This window comes from Ictidomys tridecemlineatus, chromosome 1 (genome assembly GCF_052094955.1).
Source record: "Ictidomys tridecemlineatus isolate mIctTri1 chromosome 1, mIctTri1.hap1, whole genome shotgun sequence".
Classification (NCBI taxonomy): Eukaryota; Metazoa; Chordata; class Mammalia; order Rodentia; family Sciuridae; genus Ictidomys; species Ictidomys tridecemlineatus.
The window spans coordinates 160,145,906-160,165,729 of NC_135477.1; the positions used below are offsets into that span (position 1 = coordinate 160,145,906).

Below are 19,824 nucleotides of genomic sequence, written 5' to 3' on the forward strand. Positions count from 1 at the left end.
ACACTGACTAAAAAGAAGTAAAATAATCAAAATCTTATGATAATCTAGCAGGTTATACAGGCTTCAATGTATATTTTAAAATTTTTTAATTTATTTAACAATTGTTTATTTATTAAACATCCTCTTAGGAGCTAGACATTGCTCTCAAGTTTATAGACATCTGAAAGCTGGCCTGATTGTACGTTCTGTTGATATTTCTGTTGTATCCTAGTTGAAGAAAGGTTTGAAAAAGAACAGATGAATTTGAACAGATGAATTTGAAATCTGAGTGAATGTAAAAGGCATTATTAAGCACTAATCATAGAAATTTTTAAAATATCTGGTTTGGGTCTTTAGTAGTAAAGAATAAATTATTTCATTTAAAGTTCCTTCTAAAAGCTTTCCTTTTCCAACTTGCCAGAGAAAGCACGAATATCACTGTGTTAGAGCTGAGGTTTGAGAGCTAAAGGGATGTTGGGGTCATATTCTTGGTTTTCATCATAATTTTTTCTGTGACTTTTCTGAGTCTTGGTGTCCAAATCCATAAAAAATGAAGAAGCCAAAGATAATAAGCTCTTCCAGTTATGGTCTTCGCTATCTCAAAGAAATTTTGAATAGATAAACCAAGTACTTAACCACTTGTTAGACTGTATAAAGTAAATTAAAACTTCACTTTTACTATATCCTTTAGAAAATCCTAAGCATTCTTTGATTCAGATTTCTGAAAATGAACAAGGAAGAACTGAATAAATAAATGAGACCTCGATTAAAGCTGTTGAGGAGGTTAAAAATGGCAAGTACAATCTTTTACACCTGCCTAGTATTTTAGAATCAAACAGCTTCTTTGAGAATTCTTAAGTTAACTTTAATGTAGGGAAGGAACAAAATCTTTTCTGTTGTACCAGGAAGGAAGCACCCACAATAAATACCAATAATACCAAATGAAGGAAGAGTCTGGCTAATATCTCTCTCTCTCTCTCTCTTTCTCACATACACTCAAAATGTTCTAGTGGGCACAAAATTATAACCAGGACATAAGTCTCCATTGACAAATTGCTCTGGAAATAACTCCACTGGCAATATCATGAACTGTACAAGTTATAAGCCAGGTAGAGCCCATAGTTGTATATTCTGTGTGCTCAGTACCACTAGCCTGTGTGCAGTAGGTTAGCAGAAGTCTGGGGACCTGGGATAATACTAATTACTGTCCCTTCCCGCAGTATGATTATCAATTTTATATTACTTTTCAGTAATTCAATTTTTAAGGCTATGAGATATAAAAACTGTGTCCACCTTCCTTTAAGTCTCTAATATTAGGCTGAGGCTTAAATTCTTCCACAAAATAGTTATTTAATTTCCTTACATTACAATAATAAACACCTCTATTTAAACTAAGAACTATTTTTAAAAACCCACTTTTTCATTTGTAAAACCTGCATTTGACCCATTTCCTTCAAATGTTGTTTTCTTTCTTCTTCAACTTCTTTTAGTTCCTCATTTCTTTTTCTTAAAGTGAGGTTGTCCTGTAGCCATCTTTCTTGTATCTAAATATAAATATTAAGTCAGTTAATGAAAACAATCAAGTTATGAACAGGAGATACATAACAGAAACATGCCAACAGGTAGTGCTAATTCGGCCTTAATTAGAATCATGTTAAATTGGACAAAGGGAGAACTAACCAGTGTGAAGTTATCTCTAGGCCTATACTAATCTAGATGGCTAATAGTCACAGGAGGGACATCTGTAATGTAGCTTTTAGTGCCCTTTCCTGACCATGATGTAAAAAGTTATTTTCCTATTTGACTGGGTGGTCACATAACAAATGATATGAGCACATATCTTTGTGTACTTGTTTATTTATGAAGTATTTGGTTAAAAATGCTATTGAATATGTTCATCAAAACATATGCAAAACAGGAATTTAATATGATGAAACAAAAAATTACACAGTTAATATCTATATTCCAGTGAATCACATCATGTCCAGAAACTGTATGATGGAACCTGTTGATCTAAAAGATAGTAAGACTCATCAATATGTACAATTTTAGTGTCTTTATGGTATCAGTTAAAAATAAGTCTAATTTTAAAAAATCACAAGAGATCACTACTACTGCTGAAATCTCCCTATACTTACCATGTGCCAAGACTATTAGATTCTATAAGTATATGTGTGATACAACCTCTGCTTTCAAATTTACAAAAATAGTGTAAGCATCTAACATGAATTTGGAGCATTTCAGATTTTCTGGATTAGGGCTGCTCAACAAATAAAGTCTATGCAAACATCGCAAATCCAAAAGACTGAGATCTGAAAGACTTCTGGTCTCATGTGCTTTAAATGAGACTCTCAATTTATAATGGTCATACAAGCAGTAAGAGGTGCCATAAAAGTAGTGTTTGTCTACAAACTTCTTGATATATTCCTGGCTATTGAATTGAATTTGTAAAAACTACCTGCTACTACTCCTTAAAAAGGATAATCCCTTAGTAATGGCAGCAAAAAAAAATTTTCTCAGTAGCTTTCCTGGTGTGTATATAATGAATTATACTGTCAAGAGATAAACACTAGGAAGCAATTTATAACTTGACTCTTTGGAATTAAAAAAATCTTGCAGAAACAATGGTGGTCTGGCCTCCATAATCCACATGTGTAAAATTTAACCTGAGTTTGCAGTCAGGACTTCTCAAATATTAAAGTGGGATATCTAATAATAGTCCTTGCAGCTGAGTAAAACTCAGGGATGCAGGAAGCCAAGGAGGGAAGGTCAGATTTTTGATAATACCTTACTGCCAACAATGAAGGTCAGGGAGAAAGGCAGGTAGGAGCAAGAAGGGAAGTTAAGAATTTCTCTCACATGCTCAATGTTCACGTCCAGCCTTAACTATCTAGAAATCACCATTTTTATGTTTTTTTAAAAACTTTCAAAAATTTAAGGCTACTTTCAATTTTCCTGAAAATATTATAAATAGACACAATTTTGCTAATGGCAATATTATAAGCAAAGGTAGCTAGAATGAAATGGTTTTAAAAGTTCTCTGAGGCTGAGACAACCACCATATGTAGTTATAGGTAGCTGCTATAGCACTGTAGTTAGCTGCTACACCTCCTCAAAGCTCTTCCATGGGAAACTATATTTCCTCATTAGGAAAAAGAAAATGTCCCAACGCCTGTTTTCATCTGATACTATGTAATACCTGAATCTGCTTTCATAACTACATGAAAGGACTCTTGGGGTTAAAGTGCTATCACATGTTAAGTAAGACTGATTTTTGGCAAAAAATGATATTTGTGGTCTATTTTCCTGCATGATCACCAGGAAAGCAGGCATTTCTTTCTTTTAGGTCAGCTTCTATTACTATTTAGCTTTGAAAGACAGTATATAGTGGAGTAGTTAAAAAGCAGAGGCTTTGCTGGGCATGGTGGTACAGGCCTGTAATCCCAGCTCAGGAGGCTGAGACAGGAGGATCCCCAGCACAAAGCCAGCCTCAGCAAGGGCGAGGCGCTAAGCAACTTAGTGAGACTGTCTCTAAATAAAATACAAAATAGGGCTGGGGATATGGGTAGTTGTTGAGTGATCCTAAGTTCAATCCCTAGTGTCCACCGCTCCCACTCCCCAAAAAGCATAGGCTTTGAAGTCAGGTATACTTAGGCTCCAATTTTGGTACCATAACTTTTAAACACAATAATTTGGACAGATTAGTTTAACTTTTCTGAACCTCAGTTTGCTTGTAACATGTAATGAGCTATTGTGAAGGTTACTTAAGTTAGTGTCTGTAATCAGTACAGTGCTTGGCTCAATAATTGAGAGTAAAAGCCTTCTGGGTCAAATTTATCCTTTTAACTCTAAGCTGTGAAAATTCCAATTATATCTTATAAAATATCAGAGAAAGGGAGGAAAGAAAACCAGATACAGTGATGGTATACCAGTACTGTTTTTCACTACACTAGAAATTTGACAATGTACAGTCAAGTTCTAAATCTGTTGCTACTTGTGTACCCTTGGTCAAGTCAGATCATCTTCATGCCCTTTGATATTGCCCTTCATTTGAAAAATAAGGGAGGCAGATTACTAGTTTTCAAATTATTTTATTCTTAGGATTAAATTTAGTAGGGCTTAAATCAGCATGTAAACAAATATTATTAGTTTTCCCAGTTCTTAAACAGCAACTCTACTGCAGTTATAGTTCAGTGGTAGAACACTTGCCACACATGCGTGAGGTACAGGGTTTGATCCTCAGTACCAAATAAAAATAAATAAATAAAATAAAGGTATAAAAAATAACATTAAAAAAATAGCAACCCTAATCAGTTAGCTCAGATGATACATTATGCAAGCAGTTTGCTGTATTAGGTCTTTCCAAAGACAGAACTAATAGGATATATAGGTATAGATACATGAGAAGAGATTTATTAGGGCAACTGGCTTGTGTAGTCATGAAGGGTGAGGAATCTCATGATAGCAAGCTGGAGACCCTGGGATGCCCAAAGTATGGCATAGTTGAAGAGTAAAGCCTCAGAACCAGGGAGCTCAATGGAATAGCCAATGGTATAATTCTCAGTGGGAGGCCAAAGGTCTGAAAACCCAGGGGGCCATTGGTCTACAACCAGAGTCCTAAGGCCAGAGAGCCCAGAGTTCATATTCAATGGCAGAAGAAGAAGAGTAGCCTAGCTCCAGAGAAAGAAAGAGGATTTTTTTGTTGCTGTTGTTCTCCTCAGGTTTCTGGCTAATTGGATTGTGTCCATCCACACTAAGAGCAGATCTTCCATACTCAGTCCACTGACTCACAGACCAATCAACTCTGGAAACACCTTCAAACATACTCAAGGGTAACATTTTGCCAGTTCTCTAGGTATACTTTAATTCAGTCATACTGACACCTAAAATTAACCATCAGAACCCCACCTCTTCTCAACTTGGCATCCAAACATATCTCCTTAAACTATACTTTCATATCTCCAAATAAAGACAACAAGATTATAGTTCTGCCTAACAATATATCCTATATTCAGTTGAAAACTCACTAAATCTCTTCCCCAGAGACTTTACAAGGAGGTAAAGTCTTTGGGTAATATTATTCCTGTCCTGATTCCCATAACTTGAATAATATGATGTAAATATTTTTTATTATTTTTTAATTTTAGGTGGACACAATATCTTTATTATATTTTTATATGGTGTTGAGGATCGAACCCAGTGTTTGCGCATGCCAGGCGAGTGCGCTACCACTTAAGCCACGTCCCCAGCCCTATGTTGTAAAATTAATAGTATATTCTCACATTAAATAACAGCCTTTTGATCAATGATAGACCACATATGATATGATGGTGGTCTCATAAGATTGTATTGCCTTGTAATGACGTAGCGATGTCAGTCTATGATATATGTACAAAAATGAAATTGCCTAATGACCCATTTCTCAGAATTTATCCCCATCATTCAGTGATGCTTGACTGTATATATATACACACATACAAACATATTATTAACAAAATAGGAAGAAAATGTTTATGACAATTTAGAGTTCTTGGTTCTGTAACTGGTCACATGGTAATAGCTGGCATTCAAAACTTCCTTCTCTTATTCTTTTTACCATTATTTATTCTTTTTGCTCAGAGTTGACCATGGTTCTCTACCTAGTATGGTGACCAAAATCTTCACATTCCTGAAAGTCTGAGTCATTCATAGTCCTGAGTGAAACAGGTTGTGGCAATTTTCCATTTGACCTTAATCATAGGGCATGGTAAAATTAAGAGATACCCTAAAAGGATTTCCTGTGTCCCAGACATCCTATTCTTTACCCTCACTATGGAACAGTAGTCCAATTTCCCCTTGTTAGTTAGGATCAATCACCACAGCCAGTACTGTAACTTTCTTCTGTATATGTTGACTCAGAGAAATAAAGAGCCCAAAGTGATAGGGTGGCCATCTTAACTTCCTGTGCAGTGAAATGACTGTTCTGTCTCCTGGTAGCAGGATACCTCTCTCTGGAGCTAAGACTTCTAAACTGGCAGAACGTTAAGTCAGGAGAATATGAAGCAAAAATTTTGCTAGTGGTCACTAGGGATAAGGGTCAGCTACTTCTATTTCTACCCCTTGATTCCTGGACCTATGAATCCTGGCTAGAGAAAAAAAAAATGGTACCATAAATTGTTCCCTTTTTAAGAGCACAGACAGCCTTCTGGAAAATCATGCCCCAATCCTGCAAAGTCACCTAGCTGGCACTATAAATGCATCTTCCAAAGATTATTTCAAAGTTCTATCAAGTCAGCTGCTTCAGGATGATAAGGATCATGTTAAAAACCACTGAATTCCATAAGCAGGAGCCCACTGCTATAATTCTTTAGTTGTAAGATGAGTTTCTTAGTCAGAGGCAGTACTGTGCAGAATACCATGATGGTGGATAAAGAATTCTCTAAGCCCGTAGATGGTAATCTTGATAGAAGCATTACTTGCAGGGAAAGCAAATCCACATTCAGATGTCTACTTTAGTAAGGACAAAGCACTGTCCCTTCCATGCTGGAAGTGGTCCAATATAATCAAACTGCCAATAAGTAGCTGGCTGACCACCACAGGGAATGTTGTCGTATTTGGGGCATTTCATATATAAATACATTTATACAATATGTAGTCTTTTAAGACTAGCTTCTTTTGCTTAGCATAATGTTTTAAAGGTTCATGTCATGGAAGATACTAATACATCATTCCTTTTTATGACTGAAAAATATCCCTCTACAGTCATATACTACATTATGTTTATCCATTCATTAGCTGATAGTCATTTGGGTCGCTTCCACATTTTGACGGCTATGAATAATGCTGCTAAGAACATTTCTTGTACCAGTTTCATGGGAACATATGTTTTCAATTTCTTGATTCAATGCCTAAGAGTGGAAGAACCCAGATGATTTTGATGGGTGGCCCTAGCTAAGAATCATTGCTTTCAAAAAACTGTAACATGTATTTTAAGTTTCAATCACATCACTTTCTCTAGAACCTCCTCCTCAAGAGCTGATGCTGACACATGTTTAAAATAAAAGCCCAATTAAGTTTGTTAAAAGACACAGTTCTTATTAGTCTACACAGAGTCCTCTTTTCAGAGGAACAGAGACATTTTTCTCTGATCTTAGTGGAGGGAACTTGTTTCTCTTAGCTTTGATAAAAGGTGAAATCTTAACTAATTGTGACTTTCTCTCTTAACTGGACTACTAGAATCTTTAACAAGCATATTAGACTTTTTCTTTTTCTTGTACCAGAAATTGAACCTAGGGGCACTTAACCACTGAGCCACATCCCAACCCACCCCCCTTCCCCAAGTGTGTTTTATTTAGAGACAGAGTCTCGATGAGTTGTTTAGGGCCTTGCTAAGTTGTTGAGGCTGGCTTTGAACTCACAGTCCTTCTGTCTCGACCTCCTAAGCTGCTGAGATACAGGTGTGTGCCACCATGTCTGGCCAGACTTCATTTATATATATAAATACACATAGACACTTTATACACACTTATACACTTCTCTCCTGGTTTCATTACCTTCTTGTCCTTATATCACTTTGTTTTCACTTTAACTGAATATGTATTTGCAAATAATTTCTGTTAATAAGGCAGGTTACAAAGAAAACTGATGCCATCAGATTCACTAAGCTCTGACCACCAATTTGAAAAAGATCATAGATTGGTAAATATTAAGTTTTTGAATAAGTCTGTATATAAGTATATACATACAGAGAGGCAGGGAGCTGTATAGATTGTGATTTTATATAGTTTTATATAGTCAACCCATATATAAACTGGTGATAATTAAGTTCTTTATAATACACAATTCATAAATATATAATGTATTTGGCATTTATGAGGTCACCAATTTACCTTTGACTGGTATTTGAAATTTCTGTTATAGTCAGAGATTCAGAAGAAAGCTGATCTGGATAATCTTCAAAGATTTTTAATCATTTACAACCAAGTGATTATAACAGTCAAATGGAAAATTTTGTTTAAAATATGGGAACAGGTGAGTGCGCTACAAAGGCAGCAGAATACAACAGACATGAGTATATCAATATGTAAAAAAAAAAATAAAATAAAATATGGGAACAGAAAAATTATGCAGTTTTCCATGACATTAACAACCATGGCTGCCTAAGACATGTTAAAGATAGTATCTCTATGTGGTATTAATTACGTTGTAGAAATTGATTTCCTTAATAGAGAAATAAGTGAAAAAGGAAATCAATTGTGAAATGACTTAATATTATAAATATTTTCCCTCACAGGTAACTTTTTTTTGGTCCTCACAAAACTTATATTTTATTTTTCATTCTCCTTATATGAAGGAGTGAATGATGGAAGTCTATGGGGGCAGAAACCAAAAGGCATAGAGGGTTTTGAGAAAAACAGATATTTAAATTGCCAGAGATATGTGCCAGCCCTTGAGTTAGCCCAAGTAAATCCAATAAATCTCACACACAGGCAAAATCCCTCTATGTTAATTCTGTTCATATCAATCAAAACTGGATAGGAATGTGCAACCCTTGGTAATATATTTTTCATTTTTTAAAATTATTTTTTATCATTCTCCCTTAGTATTTATTTATTTTTTTTTAATGGTGGCTTATTTCAGCTGTGCTTAAGGAGAACAAAAGTAAAAAATGTTAGGCCATGCATAGACCAGAATGTTAAGGCCACAGTTTTCTAAGGACTCTTAAGGGTAAAAATTACCCCAGGTTAAACCATAAATTCAATATTTTTCTTAGGACTGCAATAATTCAAGATGGTACACAACATCTTCCCTTACCTGTATAAGCAATTCAATATAGTAACTAAGTCAAAATATTGTCAATATAATGAAATAGCACCCTCAGAGCATAAAATTTAAAAAGCCAATTCAAATTATGGTATCAATCATGTGATTGTATTGCATGATCCGAAGTTAATGCATGACAGAAGTCTTACATTACCACATACAACAATGAATCCTTCAGAAAGAATACATTAATGATCTTAAGTTTTTTGACTCAAGAAATGAAACAAGGAAATTATTAGTGAATTTCCTGTGAAATAAAAAGGAAAAAAAGACACCACATAGAAACACAGAATGAACAGAGCAGAGTAATATAAAACTGGACACTGACCTTAAGCTATATATAATATCATTAGATTTGACTGTTATGAATGATTCTGACTACGGGATTTTCACCTCACAGCTACATGGAGCTCAACACACTAACTCCACAACAAAGCAGGGACTGTCCAACTAAGGTTCTTAGCTATACTGACTTCTATATTATACCCCAAAAAAGGCAGGTCCTAATCCCCCTTACAAGTAACTTTAAAGAATACACTAAAGCCAGGTATCATGGTGCACACCTATAATCCCAGTGACTCAGAAGGCTAGGCAGGAGGACTGCAAGTTTGAGGTCAGCCTCCCCAACTTAGACCCTCAGCAACTTAATGAGACTCTGTCTCAAAATAAAAAAGGACTCAGAATATAGTTCAGTGATAAAGTACTCCTGGGTTCAATCCTCAGTACCCTGCCCCCAAAAGGAATATATTAGACTTTAATCCCTCTTTTCTGAATTTATCCTACCCAAAGATATGTTAGAATAATAACAACATACAGATGCACGTAGAAGAATATTCACTGCTATACAGTTTAAAATAAGGAAAAAAGTAATCAAGTTACAGTACATACACAAAATGGGACATTTTTTTAATCATTAAAAAGAAAGTGATATATCTGTAAGTTCACATGGAAGATCAAATTCTGTGAGTTAAAAAAAAGGTACAGAATAAATAAATGGTATGATCCCATCTGTCAAAGTTAATTTAAACATACATATAAATAAATCTATACTTATCTATCCTTCTATCTGCTGGTATATGAATAAAAAACTTAAGAGCAAATAAGAAATTGCAACAATAAAGACATCTAGAAATGAAACTGGGAATTAGGAGGAGGACACTTAATCTTCTGTCTTCATGTTTAAAAATTTACTAGATGGGCCTTTTATTGAAAATAAAAATGAAAAATAAAGAACAACAAAAAGAACATGTAATTACAATTGCCTTCTGTTTGCATTTATACTCAATGGGATCTTCTATTATAATAAAACTAGAGAAAAGAATGTTTATGTGACACCATCAGCAAAAAAGACCTACCTTTTGTGTATCAATATCTTGTCTCATGATTCCCATTTCTTTATTTATCTTTTCTTTGTTTTTGTCACATTCACTTAGTTGAGCTATTACTTTATTAAGTTCAATTTCTTTTTGCTACAAAAAAAGAAAAACTTTTAAGTGCATGAAACAAAAATAACTAAATAAATAATTTTAAGTTTTAAATTACCTTCTTATAGTCATCTTTTCCATCTTGAATATAATTCTCAATGTCTTTCATGTAACCATGAATATTTTTAATCTTCTCTTTGATATCATTCAGCTGTGGAAAAGTATTTATTAAATTTATACTAGTTAGGACCAGGACACTTAATAAGTAGCACAGTGAAACAGTGGCTTAGAAGTAGGAATCTTCAGTTCCAACTTCCACTACTATAAAATTTTATGATCTTAAGTAAGTCCTTTTATTACTAATGGGAATGGATTAAATAGTCTCAATTTTTAACTTCTATTTTAGATCAAGAGGCAAAATATTTTAAATTTTAATTCTTATTCTAACAAGTATCTCTAATATCAATGTTATTTGTGGATTTAACTCAATAGTACAGACCTGCCTAACATGTACAAAGCCCTAGGTTCAATCCCTAGTACCTCTCCTCCTCTTAAAAATAATATACATATATATAACGAATCTGAAAATACTATTAATCTTATCAAGCTATTTAATTTCACATGAAATGATAGTGCTGTAAATCTAAGTTTAATAAAGATATTTTCTAAATAAATACATAAATGAAATCTTACTTTATCCTGTGCTATTTTGTTGCTTGTATGTTTTTTGTTGATTAATTCTTCTTTTTCCTGCTGGAACTTTTCCAGTGTTGTTTCCAAAGGATTTATCTGCTCTTTAGCATCCTAAAAAAACAAAAAATAGAAATCTTAATAAATGCCCTTTTTATGTGCCAGGCTTTAAAGTCAAGTCATTTGCTCTTTTGACAACCCTATGAGAAAGTTACCACTATTTTCATCCCTTTACTTTAGGCACAAAGAAAAATGTGTCCAGGGTTAAAACAGTAAATGATATAGCCAAGATTCTAACCCAATCTAGCTACAGAGTTTATTCTCTTAACCACTATGCAACACTGCCTCAGTCACTGACTTTATTCTTGGTCGAGGCTGTGTGCTCCCTATTCTATTATTATGTGGCTTCAGGCATGCATTTTCATGAGTTTAATAGGGGCTGATGTCAGCTCTGTGTGATTAGAGAACAGGAAAAAAAAAAAAAGCTCATTTGGTTTACAATTCTCTTATACATGGGACTATGACAGCAAAACCACTTTTGTCCTTACACTTAAGCCTGCTAAGTGGTTATTATATGGTAATAAAAGTATACTCATGTTGGTATGTGAAAGGAAGAGAGTTTTCAAGTAAAAAACTATTTTACTGATCAGAAGTCCCCATTATTTATCCTTGGAACATCTGTACAACATATTTATATAATAACTACTATTCAAAAAATGAATCTCAACCACCTTTTGATCCTGAAATATCTACTAAACCTATAAAGACAGATATAATTATTTAGGATTACTTCACTGCAGGTGTATTTTCTCATAGTGAAAAGTGGTATGGTGTAGTAGGAGGTCAAATGTCTTCAGTATAAGAAGACATATCTGAAAAATCAATGCTGCCTCCTATTAGGTGCGTGAACTTGGGCAACTCATGGGACATTTGAAAATATCCATTTCTTTTACTACAAAAAGAAGCTTTAATCATCTGTTTCAACAGTGTGGCTAAAACACTGAATGTTTTAATATCAAAGTGATTTATAAGGAATAAAAAAAATAAATGCAAAGTAATACTATTTTTACATTATATTCTAAGCCTCTGATAATCTGTATTCAAAATTATTTAAGAACTAAAACACATTTATAGTAATTAGTGATAAATGGATTCAGTAATTTATTCAGTATTTACTGAATGATCATGTTATGAAAACTGCTGGGTGCAGTGGCGCACACTTGTAATCCTAGCAACTCAGGAGGCTAAGGCAGGAGGATTGCAAGTTCAAGGCCAGTCTCAGCAACTAAGCAAGGCCCTAAGCAATCTACCAAGACCCTATCTCAAAATAAAAAATAAAAAGGACTGGGGATGTAGATCAGTGGTTAAATGCCCCTGGATTAAATTCCAGTACCAAAAAAAGAAAATAATAATAATATTAGTATTTAAAAAATAAAAATAAAAAAAACCCCTAGGTTAACGTTTCTAGACTGTTCATAATTTAGTAGGTTAAGTCTTAGATACAAATAATCTATATTAGGCATGGCGAATACATTCCAGTACATGTGGTAACTCAGTGCCTGTAACACTGTATTGGTAAGGAGTCTAAGACCACATCTAGAATCAAATGGAAACAATGCTCTGATGGTACGTGTCTACAATGGACATAGCATCCACAGATAACACAAATACCTCACAAAGGAAGGAACCTTTATATAGATTAATCTAGCCACAACCTGACTACTTCCAATAACATGAAGTTCACTGCTTAACCAAGCAGCTGGTACTTCTTACTATGGCCAAACTCCTCTTTCCAGAAATCTTTACTTATTAGGACAAATTCTGTCACTCAGGAAGCACAAAATTGTAATATTTTCATTTGATCCTCACAGCAACTACAGTTCTGGTCATTATATCAATAAATATGATTTCATATATTTGAACTAATTTTAAAAAGAAACTGTAAGAACTATTATACCTTTATCTCTCTATATAAAGACTGAACTTCAGTGGATAATTCTACAGTCTGCTCCTCTAGTTGCTGACGACGCTGCAAGTTACTGGATATCTGAAGTTTCTCTGATTTAAGATCATTTGTTGTACTTTTTAGGAGTTGAATTTGTTCCTGCTGGTCCTGTATAAGTTTACGATTCAATTCGATCTTGCTGGAAACTACACAAAAACATATTGACGTGATGATTAGTGAAAGGGCACACAAAATACTATTGGCATCATCCTTTCAGTTTTTATAGTACTGTGGAATCCACCAAGGCTGAATTTCTGTGGGCTCCACTGACTGCATCAAAAGTATAAAAAGAACCCCTCCAGTTCCCAAAACTGCTTGCTGTCCTCTCCTGACTACTCACAGGTAAAACTCCCAGGGTAGATGTTATTGAGAAAGAGTACAGTTCATTCAACACTCCCCTACCATCCCTGAATCTGTTGTTCAAAAGGAGGGGAACAAACAAGTGATGCTTTCAAAAAACGAGAATGGACATACTTTGGACTAAAAGAAGAAAGTTCTTTGTCCATGTAACAGGTATAAAATTCACCATAAAAACACATGTTGGCAATGTTGAAATCTTTATGGTTGAGGAAACAGACTATATTACCTGTGTCTAATTTGTGTTGTTTTTCTTGTTTCTCCTGGTTTACTTGTTGAACAGTTCGATCTAAGTCTATTCCTTGTAGTTTAGCTGCTTGCTGTGCAATTTTTCTTTCAACATCTTTAAGTTCCATCTTAAGAACAAAATAGTTATTTCCCCTAAGAAATTTATTGCATTAATTTCAAAAGCTTTTAAGCAGAGTTTAATAGTATAAAAGCGAAATTAATTTTTAGCAACTCAAATGAGGTAAAAAAAGGAAGTTGACTAAAAATGAGAAACAGAATTATGTCTTAATTTTTATAATCTATGAATAAAAAATTTAAACTCAAGAATATAAATCAAGAAAGGATGGGAGAGGAAGGGAGGAGTAGGGAGGATAGGAAGGGCAGCAGAATAGAATAGACAATATTATTGATGTATGTACATTCCATGTATGTATTATATATCAAAATGCATTCTACTGTCATGTATGACTAAAAAGAAATAAATAAAAATTTAAAAAAAAAGAATATAAACCAATCAAATGTTCCCTGAGGCTACCTGGAATTCTAAACATGATATATATACCTGAAAACTAGATACTATTTTTAACACTCTTACATTTCACATTTGTGTCACTAAGAAATAAGTTTTATTCTGCCTTATACTACAATAAACTTACCTGGAACCTCTCCATAATTGTAACATCTGTCAGACATACTTTAGCACTTTCTTCTTCAGGTATTATTGCACCTAAAAGTGTTTCCTGTTCTTCTATGTCACTTTTTAGGCGCTGTATGTCTCTATTGACATTCTGTAGTTTGTTTCTTAATTCTGGTATTTCCTTCTCCTTCAAATCAATTATGCTTTGCCTTAACAGAAAACAAACAATTAAAAACAATCTATCTGAAGTTTTCTCATAGTTAGACTGAGGCTATGCATTTTTGGCAAGAATACCATACAAATGTTGTTGTTCCTTTTCTAAGCATTATATCAATGGCTACTTGATGTCACTAAGTCTTATTACTGGTGATGTTAATCTTATTCACTTGGCTAAGGTGGTTCTCAGCCAGATTTCTCCACTGTAAAGTTACTATTTTTCTCTTTATAAATAAAAAATCTTAGAATAGACATAAAGAGAATATGTAACTATCCTGCTTCTCAAACTTCTGTGCACTGATTTTAGTATCCATTGCTAACCAATACCAATCTTACTTGCAATAATTATTACTAGGGTTGCCTGCCAAACTGAGAAAGAACCTACAAATTAACTGACCATACTCATCAAAATATCCAGGTCAGCTCGTTGCAGTGGCGCACACCTATAATCCCAGAGACTCAGGAGGCATAGGCAAGAGGATCACAAATTCAAAGCCAGCTTCAGCAACTAAGTATGGCCCTAAGCAGCTTAGTGAGACTCTGTCTCAAAATAAAAAATAAAAAGGGCTGGGATGTGGTTCAGTGGTCAAGTATCCCTGGGTTCAATACCTGGTACCAAAAAAATAAAAAGTGTCAAAGTGATAAAAGACAAAGAAAGATTGATGAACTATTACAGACTGCTGAAGCCTTAGAAGAAATAACAACTAAATACAATGTAGGATCCTGGGTTGTATCCTGAATCAGAAAAAGAAGAGTAATAGAAAAATTGTTGCAATTCAAATATGACTTGTTATTTAGTAAAATTAAAGTCCTAATTTTGAAACTGTGTTATGTTTACGTAAATTTTTAATATCAGGAAAAGCTGGGCGAGGGGTCTATGTGAATTCTCCATACCATTTTTACAAGATTTCCATTAAGTAGAAAATTATTTCAAAATTCAAATTTTTAAAAAAATTATAGAGAGGAAGGAAAGAAGCCAGCCACTCAGCCAAATACTACAAAGGTTAAAGATATAAAAACTGTCAATCTTTTTTATTGTCACTAATGAACTGCTGCCTCTAAGACAGGTACTGGCTCCATAACATATTTTTTGTGAACACCTCTGAAGCAATAGAACTTGTATTAAATCTTTTTAAAAAATAAAGTTTATTTCAGAAAAATTCCAAATTCTTATTTAAAATTAGTACAGTAAGTTAAAGTGATATAATAAAGTAACTGCTAACAGGATCTTAATAAAGGAAAAGAAAACCCAGAAACTCAAGGGCTGGCTCTTACATACTGAAATCATACAATGGTTAAAAAATAATGTATACTATGATATGACCAAGAAATGTGAACCTGAATTGATATGTGGTAACAGATCTTTTTTTTAAATATCACAGAAATATTAAGTATTCTTATTTTATATGTAAGTAAGTATGAAGGTATGCAGGTGATGAGCAATTACTTCCACACGTATATTACTTACAGAACATTGTTATCAGACCAATTGGTCCTACATTATGTTCTCAGTACCTGAAAACTGACACAACTAGAGAGCCTAATGAAGGTCAAACATTCACAAAACTGGGGTGTCTTTGTGAAAAAATATAGGCATACATTTTTTATATTTACACACACACACACACACACACACACACACATACACACAAAGCCCTTTATCAATGAGGTGCAGGTTTTGGTGTCCCAATTCTTCCCTGCTGGTACTGGTGACAGAACCCAGGGGTGCTCTACTGCTGAGCTACAATATATCCTTAGTCCTCTTAGTTTTAAAATTTTGAGACAGGGTCTTGCCAAGTTCCCCAAGCTAGCCTTGAACTTGTGATCCTCCTGTCTCAGCTTCCTGAGTCACTGGGATTACAGTTGTGTCCCCCCACACTCTGCTTGGTCTGTTCTTTTTTGATAATAGATATAAGATGCTAAAATAACTGTTCTAAGAAAAAGTAAAGAAACTTCCCTGGAGAATGGGCTACTGAGATCTGTTAGGGTTCTCTTGAGTTATTTTCATTTTTATGATATTTTTATTTTTTATTTCCACTATTCATTTTTCTCCTGGTTCACAATTTTTATTAATAATATTTCAACAAATAATTAATACACATAGTTATGAGCTATGCAATGTTTTCATATAGGCATATAAGGTAGAATGATTAGATCAATTTATCATATCTATTTCCTTGCCTATTATTTTTTATGGTAAGACATTTAAAACTTATTTTTGGTTTTTTTTTTTTCTTTTTCCCGAGAAACTCAATTCACCTATTTATTTATTTTTTAATATTTATTTTTTAGTTATCGGCGGACACAACATCTTTGTTTGTATGTGGTGCTGAGGTTTGAACCCGGGCCGCACGCATGCCAGGTGAGCGTGCTACCGCCTGAGCCACATCCCCAGCCCCAATTCACCTATTTTTGACAGTTCCAAAGGCATTGTACATAAAAGGGCACACAAAAGTATGATAATGAAGCGGGGGAAAAAACTTTGGGAGCAATGGAAAATGTTAGATGAGTTTTTATTTAAATGAGGTTCTACAATAAATGAACCTGAGTCAGTACTAGACAAAATGATAAACAGATATATTTTCAGCTAAGATTTCATTCACAATGGCAGTCTCAAATTAAGTGTAGGGCTTTAAATGAAAATATTATTTTCCCCAAAGAAGAGAAGCATAATTTGGTCTCCTACTACTCCTTCTAAGCTCATCTTTCACTACTTTTTCTTTGGCCGTCAGGTCAAGCATGCTGCAGAGATTTTATGCTGCTTGAAATGTTCTTGCTCTGGGCAAATGTGTACCTGGCTCCCACAGTTCTCTGAAGTATCCACTCGAATGCTATCTTCATCAGCAACTTCCCTCCCATCACCCTTTAGCCACTTGGTATTCCCTTATCCTACTGTTCTTTTCTCCATGGCACTGATCATCACCAGTACACTGTATATTTACTTATTTGTTTACTGTCTTTTCCCTATTAGCATATAAACTCCATGAGGGCAGGGACTTTGTCTACTTTGTCTACTGCTGCATTACCAGTGCCCCAGAAGAGTATCTATTAAGTATGTACTAGCTGACAAATGGTATCTGATACATATAACCTTTCTTGTTATTTCATTACTTCAACATCAATAATCATCCTCACTTTAAATGCTATTTCACCAATAAATAACTCTCTAAGTGACGATGACAAATCAATCTCAAAAATGATGCTGACTGAGGAGGCATATAATAATAGTATCCTATACAACCAGAGCTGGAAAAAAACTTAATGGTCATCTTAAGTCAACCCCCTCACTTTATATGGGGAAAATTAAGGCCTAGATCTTTCATAATGTTATTTCCTTGGAGACAGAAAGCCCTCTCTCATAGATGCTAATCTCATTATTCTCCAGGATGGCATCCCACTGGAGGAAAACAATCTAGGAGCAATCATTAGCTTGCTCTTTTGGTTTTCATGTTTTAGTACTTTTAATAAAAATGGTTTCACCATGTTTTCACTTAGAAGCCCTATAACAACTTGGTCTCTTTTTAGTGTTTCTTCTGGAACTTTTCTAACTTCAGGTTCTTTTTTTTTAAGCTGTCAACAAACATTTATTTACTTATTTATATAGGTGGTGAGAAGTGAACTCAGTGCCTCATACATGCTAGTCAAGTGCTCTACCACTGAGCTACAACCCCAGCCTCAGCTTCTTCTCTTAATGTGTGGTGACCAGAATGGCACAAGGTGCTGCTATAGATCTAAGGTTATTAGGTAGATTAAAGTCAGTCACAAATTCTTTGACTCTCCTCCCATTGAGAGGAAGAGTATCTCCTATGATTTAATCTTGGCAGGCTCTTTGGTTACCCTGACCAATAGGAAATGGCAGCAGTTGTCATTGTGTTGGTTTTGGGCCCAGACCTTGAGACTTGCGCTTTTATTTCCTGTCTCTTGGAATACCTGCACTTGGGAAACTTCCTTTGATAGCCCAGCCACTATGCTGCCAAAGTTCCGACACAATGTGGAGGCCACGTGAAGGCATCCTGTTTGACAGCTCCAGCTGAACTCGCAGCTATCAGCCAGCAGTCAGCATCACTGCTGCCAGGAATGAACTGTCTTGAATGTCCAGCCCTATTGAGCCTTGAGATGAGTATGGCCAGTCTCTGACTGCAGCCACTTGAAAGACCCCAGGTGAGAACCACTCAGCTGAGCCTGGGCACTTCAAAAAAATCATGAAAAATTATTATTATTATTATTATTATTTTAGAGAGAGTGAGAGAGGAGATAGATAGAGAGAGAGAGAGAGAGAGAGAGAGAGAGAGAGAGAGAGAGAGAATTTTTAATATTTATTTTTTAGTTCTCGGCGGACACAATATCTTTGTTGGTATGTGGTGCTGAGGATCGAACCCGGGCCGCACGCATGCCAGACGAGCGCGCTACCGCTTGAGCCACATCCCCAGCCCCCCAAAAAATCATGAAAAATTATTAAAAAAAATTTTTGCTGTGAGGCTCTAAGTTTTGAGGATGTTTGTTATGCAGCAATAAATAAGTGGAACAGATCCTACAGTTCTTCACTCATCAGTTATCAAAGTTATAACATATGAGGAATTGTGCAGACAAAACAATGAATAAGACAGGTACCTTACTCTGAGAAGGGTCTTGAACTACTGCTCTATCTCCTTATCAAATTTTTTCTGTGGCATCACTGAACTGATACTTATACTAGTTACCTATTATTGCATAATAAAATAACCCCAAACTTAGCAGCATAAAACAAAAACACTTATTATTTCTCACAGCTATGGGATAAGGAAATATGCTTCTGACACAGGGTCTTTCATAAAGTCTAGTCAAGCTGTCTGCCAAGGATGCAGTCGTCTAAGGACTAATGCTACAAAAATCTGCTTCCAAACTTCCTTGTTCAAAGGCTGTAGGTTCTTGCCATATGGGCCTCTCCACAGGAATGTTCACAACATGGCCACTACCTTCTCCCAGAAAGGGGTGGGGTAACAGGAGCCATAATACCTTAGGTAACCTAATCTTGGAAGGGATATGCTATTACTTCTGTCCCATTTTACTGGTTACACAGATTAAACCTGCAACATCATAAGAGGAGAGGACACATGAATACCAGGAAGCAGAGTCCATTGGGGACCACCTTTAACAGCTGGCTGCCACAAAACACATCTTCTTAGACCTCTCCTCCTCTTTTTTCCTAAAATTCTCCTTGATTTTCCTAGACAGTATAGTCTCCTAGTTTTTCTGCTTCCAGATATTTTTTATCCCGAGCCACTCAACTTCCCAAAATATATATTTTATTAAATCCCTGAAGATAATTCTTTCTAACTTATGAAACAATGTTATAACTAGGCCTGAGTATAACGTAGCCCTATCTTCCCAACTTATGAGAATCAATTCCTACAAATAATTTCCCAAACACCAAATAACATTTCAGTTGAAGCGTAGGTCCTACTGCTCTTCCTGTGCATACATGGTTATGATTTCCCTTTTCCCTT

At 34.9% G+C, this 19,824-nt stretch overlaps 1 protein-coding gene across 8 annotated transcripts in view; it reads right to left on the minus strand.

Moving 5' to 3' along the window:
* Nucleotides 1–19,824, minus strand: part of Rad50 (RAD50 double strand break repair protein) — a 99,165-nt gene that overhangs the window by 47,592 nt on the left and 31,749 nt on the right. For all 8 annotated transcript variants that reach the window (XR_013439289.1, XM_040272787.2, XM_021733590.3 and 5 more), the window contains 7 exons: nucleotides 14,142–14,331; nucleotides 13,487–13,613; nucleotides 12,853–13,046; nucleotides 10,899–11,009; nucleotides 10,324–10,416; nucleotides 10,137–10,250; nucleotides 1,396–1,523 (listed from right to left, as the gene is read on the minus strand). Coding sequence is in view for 7 of the 8 variants with exons in the window: in XM_040272787.2 (XP_040128721.2) it covers nucleotides 1,396–1,523; nucleotides 10,137–10,250; nucleotides 10,324–10,416; nucleotides 10,899–11,009; nucleotides 12,853–13,046; nucleotides 13,487–13,613; nucleotides 14,142–14,331 (957 nt within the window). In the remaining variant the exon portion in view is untranslated. The remainder of the gene's footprint in view (nucleotides 1–1,395; nucleotides 1,524–10,136; nucleotides 10,251–10,323; nucleotides 10,417–10,898; nucleotides 11,010–12,852; nucleotides 13,047–13,486; nucleotides 13,614–14,141; nucleotides 14,332–19,824) is intronic.